At 47.9% G+C, this 13,306-nt stretch overlaps 1 protein-coding gene across 8 annotated transcripts in view; it reads left to right on the forward strand.

Annotated features, from left to right (window-relative positions):
* LOC119161595 (eukaryotic translation initiation factor 4 gamma 1-like) overlaps positions 1-13,306 on the forward strand; it is a 111,055-nt gene that overhangs the window by 15,494 nt on the left and 82,255 nt on the right. Inside the window, exon 1 of one of the 8 annotated variants that reach the window (XM_075889375.1) lies at positions 8,988-9,191. The exons of the other annotated variants lie outside the window; for them this stretch is intronic. Coding sequence (XP_075745490.1) covers positions 9,068-9,191 — 124 coding nt within the window. The 5' untranslated portion in view covers positions 8,988-9,067. Of the gene's footprint in view, positions 1-8,987; positions 9,192-13,306 lie in introns of those variants that run through there. 8 annotated transcript variants of the gene reach the window in all.

The raw sequence follows: 13,306 nt of genomic DNA on the forward strand, positions 1-13,306 counted from the left end.
CTTCAGACCTGCGCGATCTAGTCGAAAACTCACGAACAGAGCACATGGCACAACTTGTTGTGATCACATGCCCGAACGATGAACAGGTGACAGGGCCGAAACGTTTCTCAGGCAGTGCAACTGGGAGTTAGTCTACAGACTCTTTTTTTTTATTATTGTCTATGAAAAAGGCCTGCACTGTCTATCTCGGAAGTTGTACTGCGATGCCTGTATTCGATAAAGGCGCTACTAAAACTAGGTGTGCACGCGCGCTCGCTGCCATGAAGAGAGGATTAGTGGTTCGGTACACCCGCAATATTTGCGTCTTTTCTCTGGTTTGACATCGTCTTCGTGCCTTTTCTCTGGTTTGACATGGTCTTCCTGCCTTTTGCCTCGGAAGTATTTTCAGAGGAATGGACAGTTTGCAAAAATAGGCAGGGTGGCTTTTACACTGTATAAGGTTCGTTTTCCAACCTACACCACTGCTTTTCTCGCCGATCGTGTTTTTGCCTTTCTCCCCTTTTCCTCAGGAACGACAGGTTCTGCATCGTCCACCATGCCATGGCTGAGGCTACCTAGCAAGCCCCACAACCACGTTGTATTAGTTGGGGGGGGGGGGGGGGGAAGACGTTTTGTTCGATGTGTCACTATCTTCAGCAGCCCTGGCGAGAGCACAGTTCAGGGCCTTGACGTTTTGTTGTACTCGCGTGCCTTCGCTGGAATTTGGAACAAACCTTACAGGAAAGCCGCCTTGTAGATTCTTGCACACCGCCCACTGACCATTTGCAGAAATCTGCAAGGTGGCTTTCTTGGAAAGTTGTTTTCAAATTGAAAAATCTCCTTCACAGACTGCGTTTCTCCCACCTTGCCTCTTTGCCTTCCACCCACTCCCTTCGGGAACGACAGGGTATTTCACCACCATGCCATCTGAGGAGGGTTTGTGTTCCAGGTGGGACCAGGCACACAGCAGTTGTTTGGGGGAAAAGTCGTTTTGTCCCACTCCCGTGCCTTCACGCGAATAGGAGTGGTGAAAAGCGCAGTGAGCCAGAAAAGCAGTCTGGGCATGAGTTTTTTTTTTTTTTTTTTTTCATTTTTGCTAGGAAAACAACCTTGCAGGAAAGCAGCCTTGCAGATTTCTGCAAATGGTCACTTTGCTGGAAAAGTCTCTGCATGCCTATGACGAATAGCTTTGCGCCTACAGTCGGAAAATGAGAAACGCGTAGACTGAATGGATTATCGAAACGTGGGGCCTGCTTAGTTGAAAGGGGTCGTGAAGCGACACGTTGGATCAGTTGAAATATTGTTATTTCAATCACGTGAATATCAAATTTCACCTTTAGGTTAACCAGGAAAGAAGAAATGAAGGCCAGTGTCGTGGGACAACTCTTGAGGGTGGGGGGGTAAAGTGATGTCAGCACGCGCAGCAGACATCGGATGGGGCTGCCAAAACGGGACGAACGCCCGTTTTCGGCAGTAGCGGAGCAAGTTCAACTATGTGGCCGAGCGGCTGTCCCAGATTCTGTCACGTCACCGCAGGGGGTCGAAATTTTCGGAGCCCGCTACTTACGGCGTCCTCCCTCCTAATCGTATCGTGGTTTTGGCCCTTTAATAAAACCGCAACGATTATCCATGTCGGAAAGCACCTATGTCGCACGCACACTGATCAAGTTCACCACTCGGTAGGCTTTTCTGGACTTGGCATCGTACTTTTAAGTGGTGGTACACTTATTTCTCGGAATGCATTCTTATTTCTCATTAACATTTATTTTTACTCGTTAATATGTAATTTCATTTATTAACATTTATTTTGCGGAATGGCCCGTTTTGCTGCTCCAGAATGCAGCATTTGTTAGTAGCTGTCCTCCGAAATGGCGTTGAAGAAACTGAAAACGATGAAATCAAACTGTGATCATCGAGTGAGCCTAAATTAAAACAAAAAAACAAGCTGTATATTGCCATCTTGCGTGGAGCTCGTATTCGTATAGTAGCTGGATACTCGAACATTGGCAATGTTTCGCGCATTATATATATATACATATATATATATATATATATATATATATATATATATATATATATATATATATATATATATATATATACACCTTGCGAGTTCGTTTACTTAACTTGATTTCTCGAAATTTCGATGCGGGCTACTTCCTCGAAATAGGAAAGTAACACTTATTGATGTTCAATGACCATTCCTCTGCCTAATTGTTTTCTGAAATTTGCAGTGATTATTGTGTGCGCAATAATAATGCAAAATACCAATAAACTATAATATGTATAAGACGCTCTAATGATGCAACAGGAGTCGTTCAGAAAATAATGCTGTTGCTCCGAAGACATCAATAGCTGCTCCAGCCTTGCATTTTTCTGTCCCCAACATCAAAGTATCGCTTTCACCACTGTTTACATGAATTTCCTCGTGATTTTCTGTGAAAATTCTGTTGCAAGACGGCTCCCGTGTTCTTCTGCCTGGTTCGGTCTTAACGAAATCGTCATGCTCGAAACGTGCGTTGCACTACTGGGTGCCCAAGCAAAAATGCCTGGACACTTGCGACCATCGCCTCTGGTTTTCTTTGCGGAATGCACCCCCCCCCCCCCACTTTTTTTGTTGTTGTTGATGTCCCCTTCTGATTTCGTCTCCCGCTTTGCGCGTTTCGAATACCGGCGATCCGTGAAACGACAGACAAAGCTCAGTGAAAACTTCCTGCTCGGAAGTGATTTTTATTTTTTTTTTTCCTACCCAAAACTCGTTCACGGGAGCATTTTCTCGTTCTTAGTGTTCCTCCCATCACACCCACGTTCCCCAGCCAAGGTGCGAATGCGCGTTCAAAAGATTAAAAAAAACTAAAAAAAACGGCATAGAGAGAGAGAGAGGTTCGTGCGATTGTTGGAGAAGTTGCATTTCCAATGCTGCCTGGCACCCGCAGGTTCCCGCATGGTTCGATGTGAAGAGAAATTCCTTTTTTTTTTTCGTTTTTTTGGCATGTGTCTCGTTTGGTTGGTATTTCTTTGCCTTCTGTCTCCCTCACTCATTTGTCACCTCTGCATGCCTCTGCCGTGCCTCCCCCTCCCCCCACTACTCCCATCTTGGGTTGCAGAAATAAACGTGTTTTCTCAAACTACTACTACTTCTTACGCATAAACAACAAACAAAACAGAAAAAGTAAGAAAAAGCCGCGCTCAGGGATATATGTCTTGAAACCCTCTCAATCGCCACCTGTGAAGAACTGTCCGCAAATGTGTCAACTCTGCACAACGCTATTTATTTTATTTATTTTCAACATTTCAAGGTACTCAGCATTCCATTGGTACCAAATTAATGTCATATAATTGTTGTTATATTAACAAATCCCGATGAAATTGCAATTGAATATGTACTCGTCCTTTAATGATTGGCGCTCTGATTTGGCTTTATTGGGAACGAATTTTCAGGCTATAGTGACAAGATGCGCTTTTTGGTTAGGCCCGTATTGAGCAAACAAAAATTATTACTGTTCGCGTGGTTCGGGAGGGCGCTGCACGTCGAACGAGGTGGTGCCTTGGGAAAGGTTGTCACATACAATAGTACACTGCAAGAATAAGTTAAATGAAGACGAGTTTATTGTGCAGGAGATTCCAATTCATTCTCGCTCTTTGTTAACTCCCTAATTGGATACTAATAGCAGAAGGAAGCGGCGTACAGATGGGATAAGTAACGATGCTTTTGCCGACCGGCGCAGGATTGTTAGATATGTGGGGTTTAACGTCCCAAAACCACCATATGATTATGAGAGACGCCCCGTAGTGGAGGGCTCCGGAAAGATCGGCGCAGGAAGCGGCCGCCGTGGTTCGGGTACAGAACCCGCGCCCTCGAGCTGCTTTTTACACGCGCGTCACTCGGCGGGTTTGGACGGCCTTCCAAGCGATTGACTCGGCGGCCAGGCGCGATCCGCTGGCACGCAACGTTTGGAAGGCCGTCGAGTCGGATAGTCTATAACAAAGTGGCTGACTGGGCTAGTTGGTTGTGCATACTTGAGGTTAACGGCGCAAAAAAAGACGGGACGAGCGTCGACTCGATAGTCGTTCAAAGGAGCAAACCTCTGTCGAAACTTCGATAGCCATTGGGCAACGGAAGCAGTGCGAAGGTGCCCGGCTATCGTTCACAGTGGGGCTCGTGGTCGCGAGTAAACAACGACGAAAATTTTACCCGTAAGCATTGAAAACGGTATTCTTGTTTTTAAATTGATTATTTAGCCACTTGTAATGAGCGAACTGCGCATTCTCTGACATAAGCAACGTGCTTGTCGTCTTGCCGTGTGCGGTTTGACTACCCAACAGTTTAAAATCTTCGAGTAAACGCAACGGACATATTTTGCGCTTTTAAGGGGATTTATAATATTGTACTTTGGTGAAATGAATACGAAAAACAAGCATATACAGTGGCACACAATGTTTTTTAGCGAGAAACACCTGAACCACTCAACGGCCGCAAAAAAGCTGGATTCGTTGTAGCGCTATCACTCAGTCGAGTTGCTAAAGTTGTGGTGTTTCGATCGCCATCGACTGGATGGCCTTTCGAAATTGCCCGTGTGACGCCACCTTTGCGGCGAAGCTGTCCCGATACGAAAGCTGCGAATCGTTTTGCCACGTGTTCTACAGTAAAGGCTCGTTAGTTTGAACCTACCGCTAATGCGAACTGACGCCCTGGCCCAGTCGTGTGTATTTCTGTGGGCGAGAGTCCAAGTAATTCGATCGACAGTGGTTATTTCGAACTAGTTTTCATCGCTGCTCGCTGCAGTCGGCTGAGTTGGATCACAATGCGTTGCAGAACAAAGTGGGAACGAAATTTCACGTAGCTGCAAAACAACGAAACCGCAGTATTTCTCGAAAGACGAGAATTCTGACGCTGCGCTACAGCTTTTGGGCAAGCTGCAAGCGATGCTTATTAGGGTTTCGATGGAAGAAGCGCAAGCGAAATGCTGATTACCTTTCATTTTGATTGCCTTAACTCGCGTGTTAACCCTCGCGTTTCGGAGCATAAAGAGCGTCTTTTGTTTCGAAATCAAGGCGTGTATACTCACGTGGATGCATGTCTGTGCTTGTTTGCGGCGTATCGCTGATTTACCAGTTAATTCTGCTCGCTGTCAAGGCTTCTTGATTTGAGCGAGTGACCCGTCACAAGCGTGTTGTAGCAGCGCTTAACCCGCTTTTCGTCCTCTTGGCTAAGATCAAGGTTTAACCTCATTCGCGATAACAATTCCAGAGGTGGCATTCTTTGCTCGTGCAGTGTGTCGCGGTGTGTGCGTTCATTTTTTCGCATGTCCTCTACTTCAAACTCCGCTTAATTAGAACAACCCCCCCCCCCCCTCTGTCATCTTGTAGTTTGAATTAACGAACAGGAATGGAAGAGCTTCGCCCATTTGCCCCAACGTGCAATGTACTATCAGCGGCAAGCCTTGGCTACAGTATAGTGGACGCCGTCCAGTTATCACCGTTGATAGGCGCGCGCAAACTGTTCGGCAGCTCTGCGCGTATATATGCGTGCCTGTTCGTAGTGATAAGTGGACGGCACACGCTGTATACCATCGCGAAGGCTTGCCGCTGTTCATTTGACGCCGATAGTACTCACTAGATAGACGGCTTGCATGCTAGGTCATGGACGCGCGACGTGTCTGCAACGTGACGAGTTAGATGAATACGGGGCAGTGTAATCGCGTGACGATTGACCGGCTTCAGTGTGATAACGACGTCGCTATAGAACGTTATCCGGTTTTTCCGCATGATTAACGCGGGAACCGGCATGCGTTATACTGACACCACTAACGCGACGTCGCTGAGTTCGCGTCGGCGACACCGGTGCAAGCTGTTAAGTTATAAACCCCAAACTGCGACGAGGTGGTCGCAATGCATTTACTATAACACCAACTGCAATTTATTATCGGAAACATCAGGGTTATACGAAATACTGGGAAAAGGATATTCTAATATCGAAAAAAAAAAGATAAAGAAAACGGTGGAAAAAAAAGCTATGCCGTCTATCTCTCCTGAATTATACTTTGAACTGTGGGCGTGCATATACTGCTATAGCGATAATTTTAAACAGCGTTTCAATATTTACAGATTCTCTAGCTTATTTTCTTTTTTGTGTGGTTTGTCCATTTTTGTGCGCGATAACTGCAATCCCGGTGTTTCTGAGGTGTGTTTCTCGTAGTAGGAACTGAGGTACTCAGCATCGAGGCAGTCGTCGGCGGTGTTATTTGTTCCCGTAACTTGGGAAATGAGACGAGTCATGAAATGGCTCTGCAGCACAGTTGCCAGTCGCGCCCCTTGTAATAGGGAATCGAGGCGTTTTTTTTGTTTGCATAGTTATGTTTTTTGCGGGCTCATTTGCATCTTCCCGGCAAATAGTTACATTTAGTGATTGCGTTCATCAATAAAGCTTTTGCTGATGACTGAGTCGCACACTGTTTAAATCGGCGATTTACATTAATCGTGTGCCGTAAAACGCACAATCAGCCGAATGAAAATTGTGCCCTGCATACAGCATGACATGACGTTATAGAAACCCAGGTGGTCAAAATTTTCGGAGCCCTCCACTACGGCGTCTCTCGTAATCATATGGTGGTTTTGGGACGTTGAAATCCCAGTCATCAATCGACAGCTTGAGATGAACATTGCCGTCAGGTCTCGAACTGGGCTTTCGTTCGTACTGGCGCGTATCTTTCGCTGCGGAAAACGATTAAACTGATTTTCTGAACTCTGATTCGTATGCTTTCATTCTTATTTTTTTGTTATAATTAAAAAAAATCGAGGAAAAAAAGATGATGGGATGTCCGCTTCTTGTAGGCTTCGTGGTGAAAGTGGCGCCCGCTTCTTTTGTGACGGCCATTACTCGCCGGTCAACTCTGCTGCCCGCAGGTGTCTGCGGCGTTTCGAGAAGCGTGAATGAGTGACTGTGTGGTTGAAGGAAAGGAAGAAGGCACTGTGTTATGCAGCGCGCACGTGTTCGACCGGGCTGCCGATATTAGGTGCCTTTCTCCTCTTCTAACCACCACCACCACGTGTTCGGTGATTCAGGAGATGACTCTGTGAGCCGTGAATTCCACACTGGGCCTCGTAGGCGATGCACGCTTCAACATTCCTGAAATGTCACACTAGGAACACCGCCCACCGACCCCACGTTTGTAGGAAGGCAACAAAAATGAGGAGGACCTCCTTTTGGAACAGCACTTTACGTGGCACCAGAAAAAGGTGGGAAGGGGAAACGTTGGCAAGGGAAGAGATTGGAAAAAAACGCATTCGATTGCGCCAGGCCTGGATCCGAAGCCCAGTGACTCCCAGTGTACAATCGCTATGCTTTTTCATTAATGTTGTGTCCATCGAAGAAAACGAGCCCTTAAATTTAAACCTTTCCTGCTGCAACCGTTGGCTTCTTTGGCCGCCTCTGACGACGTTGAGCAGTGCTGTGTGAAGTCCGTGGATATTCTTCCCCCTTGGTTTCTGGCGACATTGGTGCTATGCGAAATGTGTGCACGTGTTAGGTGCCCCGGGAGATAGGGAGTCAGGGAACCTTTGCGTTATTCTGTTCGTCCGAATGCATGCCAGGTTTTTTTTTCTTTTCTTGTTCGTGACCTCTGCAGACTTTTTCAACCAAGACCGGTATAACCCTCCCACTTTTCTTTTGTTACTTTTGCGCTGGAGTGCAAAAGTTGAGACGTTGATTAGAACGGCGAGGGGGGTGAGAGGGTACGTTGACGAGGTGCATATGAGGACCTTTTAGCTGCATGTAGCATAACCAATTGCAACCCGCATTCCCGACCATGCCTTGGCGTTTTTTTTTTTTTTTCGAATTCTTTGTGCTAACACGTGTTCCCGTGCTCTGCGTGACCGGACATTGTTGCACTGTTCTCTTTGCCCTCGCGTGAACCAGGGCACGCCAGCAAACCTTGCCGCTTTGTTCCTGGTAGGTTCGGCTGGACACTTCCACCCCCCCCCCCTATACGCTCCTCGTTTAGCGTGAACATTTCTCGCCTCCGTCCCTTTCTTCGTACCATATCTCTCACTCTGAACATTTTTCAACTGTCGCAAAGCGAGAAACGTGAAAAAGAGTAGGAAAGAGACACACCAGCGCTTCCATGCCATGACACTTGGAATCGTTTCGCGCTGGTCTCTCTCTCTTTTCTCCTCCGTTTTTCAACTTTATAGCTTTGCGCTTGTTCAGAAACGTTCAGCAAACTACGCTCCAAAAAACAACTTCCTCGAGGCTCGCATTAGAACACACCTGTCTGCTACTCCTGCATTGATTCCCTCCAGCGTCTCCATCCCGGCGCCCGCGTGCCCTTTGTTCCACCCTGGTTTGGTCGTATTTCGCAGCGGCCGATCGTCAGCCCTACATACATGCCGGCCTTAGTCAGAGGCCGAACTATAAGGCGTGCAGATATGGTTATTTGCCCCTATCTGGGTGACGGTCATGCTCGCCGTTTTTTTTTTCGTATAAGATACTCCGAGTCACTGCAATCAAGTTTGTTTTCCTTTTTTTTTCTTTGCTAGGATGGTTGTCATAATCAAGAACTTTTGCTGGGCTAGTCACTTCTGTTTGTCACTCCCCGGTGCTTTGTTGGTTAACAGCAATCCTAAACATGGTGGAAAGAAAGGAAGGGGGGAGCGAGGGGGTGACAATATCTTTCACAAAGAAACCTCCAAGTCTGTCTGTCTGTAATCGATGCTTTGGTGACAGATCTCCAGTGACCTCGCGTTACTGACCTCTGTGAGAGAGGAGGCAAACAAAAAGCGAACCTCATATTGGTGGTTTCGATGTCGTTGAACCACGCCCCCGTGCGCGTTCATTGGTTTGCCGTGGTGGCCAGTGGCGCCACTTGTGTGTTATGGTCCTTAAAAAACGCGGATTCCCGACGAAAAAGCCTCTTCCCATTCGGGACTCTCATCGGGCCAGGAGCTTCATCGGTTTCCGTGCGGCCGGCGAGGTTCCATCCAGAAGAGAGCGTCAGCGTGCGAAACCGTCGCACTCGCCGTGTAACTACATACAGTACTCGTACTCGCCGAGAGTAGTATTAACCCCGTGCAGAAGCGAACGCCGCACATGGCGCGTAACAAGAAGAAACGCTCCAAGGCGTCCCGGCAGACCAGCGGGACTTCACAATCGTCGGCCGCACAGATACCGCCCTTCGCAGCCCCATCGACGTCCTTCGCCCCGCCAAACTATCGTAAGCACAACTTTTTTTTTCGTGTTCCTAGTAGCGTCTTGCGAGAGTTTGTAAGCAGGCACAATATGGCGGCCGCGCGCCGCCATTTTGTGCCTGCTTAGTCAGGCCTACTCCATTCTTTGTCTCCGGTGGTATTTCCGTCTCGAAGCTGCGCCTCAGCGGCTCATGTTAAGTTGATTGCTAGTTAAGTGATGCCACTATAGCGCCATGTTGCGCCATGGTAGGCTATGTTTGCGTGCGCACTCGTTTTTCAGCTGCTAAGCCTACTGCTTACACAGGCCGCCATGTTGATTGACTCCACAGCCTTAACAAAGGCTGACTTCATAACCTTGGGCCACGCCAGCGAATGTTAACTTGCCGCTATGTTTTGCGAGCTTAGGCCTGCTCCACTGTCACCGACGCCTCGCTACGTTGCTGGTGTGGCTGTTTAATTGCTAAATGATGTCGTTATCGCGCTGAATGAACGCACGTTGCGTCTGGTAGTGCGCTCTCCGTTCACAGACGCAAAGGGCCTGACCACACGTATCCGTTGCAGCGCGTCAGTGCGGTGTTTTCTGACGCGGTGTCGTGCCCTCTCCCGATAAAGACCCGGGACACGTAAAGCCCCTGTACCTGCGGAAAAGTACCGCGTTCTCTTGTTCTGCGCCACTTTCTCCTCTCTCCAGCTCGAAAGCAAACTGCAAGCTTGTGGCGCAGTCGCAAGCAAAAATAAAGCGCCTGAAAGGAGGCGGTAAGGGGGAGAGCAGATGGCGGTCACGGAAACTCTGTCCATAGGGAGAGGGTGCGGCGCAGCGTCTGAAAGCTCCGCGCTGCGACGGATGCGTGTGGTTAGGCCTTAAATCGTTGTGCCAGGCACCGGTTTGAGTTGCGAGAACTGGACGAGAATAGGGGCACGTCCTTGTCTACCCTTCCTTTGTCTCGTTTTGTTATTTTGTACCGCTCTTCGAAGAAATCAGTCGTCGGTACGAACTAGCTCCGTTGAATACTGTGTCGGCCTTATGCTCGACCCGCTGTCATTTGTACAGTAACTTTGCCTTAGCTAATATCTCTGAACTAGTTAGGAGTACGCTGTCCGGTTGTCTGTTGCAGCAGTGCACGGCGAGGTTTTCAACCAGGAACGATTGCCGCGTGGCCAATGTGCGGCGCTTCTCGCGCGCATAGTAGTGTCAAGCAATCTTTAATAGTTGTAGTACTCGCTGTTGTGGCAGTTGGTGCATGTTTAGTAGGTGCATGTTTAATTAAGCTTGGCATCGCGTATCTTGCTCGTTGTGGTGCGGCGTGACTGGCGTTTTAAAAAATAAAAACAGAATAACGGGAATCCGGCTGACTGCCAAAAGGCACGCGGTGCGTAGGGACACGTTGTTTGTCGCATGTTTTGAGCTCTGGGGCTACTTCTCGCAGCACCCTGTAGCTTTAGCAACCGCACTGGCAAATTCCTGTAGTAACGCACAGCTAATGACCGAGAGGAAAGACGTGCATGACTGCTGAGAGGGAGAGAATCGCGAGGCAGGGGGTGTTGAATTGGATTTGTTCGCTCTGTTTAGGCGTGACAGATGTATTGCTCGGAAAAGCTAGCTAAATGCTTTGGTGGTCGTGTAGCGTTATTAAGGAGCGGGTACGATGTGTTAAAAGAAGCGCACAAACGCTAGCTTCTTGCACAATAGGCTTCCTGCTTCTCTCGTCAAAATGGTGGCGTCAAGCAATTTGGTTTTGCTGTCTATGAAAACGAAGGCAGGTTGACAAAGAAACAATATGACTACATTTACGCCGTTTTATCCCCTTTTGTGTTCGTTCTGTCGACCTCACGTTGTTATGGAAAGAAAGCTCTGGCCTCTTAAAGGGGCCCCGCAACACTTTGTGGGCATGGCCAGGAAACTGCCGATCGATTGAACAGGCTCCCGAAAACATGCGAGCCAAATGTTATAGCGCAGCACGTGGCCTATAGTTTACAATAAATTATCAATGTCAGCTAAACATTGCTTTCTCTTCTCTCGACAAATGATGGAGGAAGCTAAAAAATCGCTCGTCTATCAAAGGCCATCTATCAGCCATTGGCTGATATGAACATGGCGCTTGGTTGTTACAGGGATCGCCGCGAGAGGTCGCGACTTGTCCACGCTCGCGCACGTAATCACACTAAAAATGTCGCGTATTTGAATACAGAGTATTTTCTGTGCCCATGCCATCCATCCTTGCTTATCTTCTAGTGCTTTTGTCGGGACGAGAAGAGATTGCAATTGCAGCGTGCGACAAAGCTTTGTAACTCTGCTCGTACTGAACGGATTCCTAAAAATTTTGCGTCGTTGAAATCGTGAGGCAATCTTTCACTGAATACATTCCATTGTCACTTGAAAAAGTGTTTCAGGGTCCCTTTAATTTCCGTTCTTTACGTTCTTGAATTTCCTGTTTGCACGCCGGTTTTCTTGTTGGAACACCCCACCAACGGTTTGGGTCTGCTAGCTAAGTCTTGTCAGCTTTTCGCGTGCCCAATCGTGTCGTGGAGTGATCGTCCGCCGATTTGGTTTTGTTAGTGACGTTGTTGCCTCAGTTTTATGCGCAAATAAGATTTCCTTTCCGTCATCGTTCCCTTTCCGTCCGACGTCGACGTTTCTGTTGTTGCCTTTTTAACCTGACGACGCTCTGTGCTGACCGGAGGCGAGATTAAGAGCGAAATTCGGCGCCCAGATATTGACAAGATTGTTGACATATTTATCTTACACTCGGGTAGCCCACTGACCAGAAACTCTTGTGATTGCGTCCTAACGCGTGGCTGATATCGCAGAACATGACACGCGATGGGTGTGCTTCAAAAAAGAGTGACATGTTCCCGACAATACTCCCCCCCCCCCCCACAAAAAAAAAAACGAGTGGAAAGAGGATTTCGCTCGGAGTTTGTCGAGAAAAGCGTGGGAGCTGTAATCTATTGTTTTCAGTTGTCTAAATTCCGTGTACTTTGGCGTAAAGTGATATTAATGTGAGGTGGGAGGATCCGAACCTGCATTCGACTGCTGTTGATTGGGATCCAACTGACGGAAACGGTGTTTTTTCGCTCACTTTAATTCATTTCACTTTACGTTACAAATAATATACTCCATTTAATTAAAAGCACTCGCGCTTCACCATGCGTCGTCCTCTCCTCCTTGTTATGCAGCAGAAACAAAACATAGACGAGAGCTCCACCCTCCCTACGCATGTAGTGTCCTCGGAGTACACTAGCAAAGACCAGGTCTAAACTCCAGGTGGTGCACATTTCCGAAGCCCTCCCCTACGGCGTCTCTCATAATCATCGCGGTAGATATTGTTATGATTATTTATGGGAGGGGGGCGATAGCAGCCACGTATGGAAGCGGCTACGTCGCGACGTGACGTCATGTTGATAATCAAGTTGAATTTGGCCTTCTATGTAGTTAGGGCTGTTTCAGCACTGCGGTTTCAGCGACTTCAATCGAAGCCATCTGTAGTGGCGAGATGTCCAGCGTTACATCCTTAGTACTAGTTGTTTGAGGTCGGAGTAAACCTTGTACATTCGTGAATTCGCGCGCCTTATACCCTTCAGCCAACTGTATTCTACAGCTGCCAGATTCTCAAACCAGTTTTGCTCACAGCTGTAATGGAGCCTGATCGAAGCGACTCGCGGGGCTTCTTTGGCTTAGCTTCCTCTTCGTGTTTGGGTGGAAGAGCCATTAGCGGTGATGACAGTCCGGTTGGTGGCAGAAAAGAGTAAGAAGTAAGAAAGAAAATATTTCTGGGGGGGAATATTGCTGCCAAGTTATTTTCCTCGTTCCCCTTCGAGCCAACGGGCGTTCGCGCGCCCGCTCCTTGCGTCACGCGTTAAATCGGTGGACCCCTATCGGCTACGTTAGATGGAACCACCTACGGCCGACGGTTAGACCGACGTTTATGGGTACATTTTCTTTGGTTAGACGGGCTGGCAGGCTGGGTGGTTGTCGGACGAGCGGCCCATCCCGTCTTAGTATACGTGTTTAATAGCAGTGTCTGTTTACGGTAACGCGAACAGCTTACCGAAGCGGCTAATTGGCAGGCACGATTCTTTAGTATCCAGGCAGTCAGACGAGTACCTCGCCGCGCCTTTTTGTGCGTGTCACTATGGAAAT

This window comes from Rhipicephalus microplus, chromosome 3 (genome assembly GCF_043290135.1).
Source record: "Rhipicephalus microplus isolate Deutch F79 chromosome 3, USDA_Rmic, whole genome shotgun sequence".
NCBI lineage: Eukaryota > Metazoa > Arthropoda > Arachnida > Ixodida > Ixodidae > Rhipicephalus > Rhipicephalus microplus.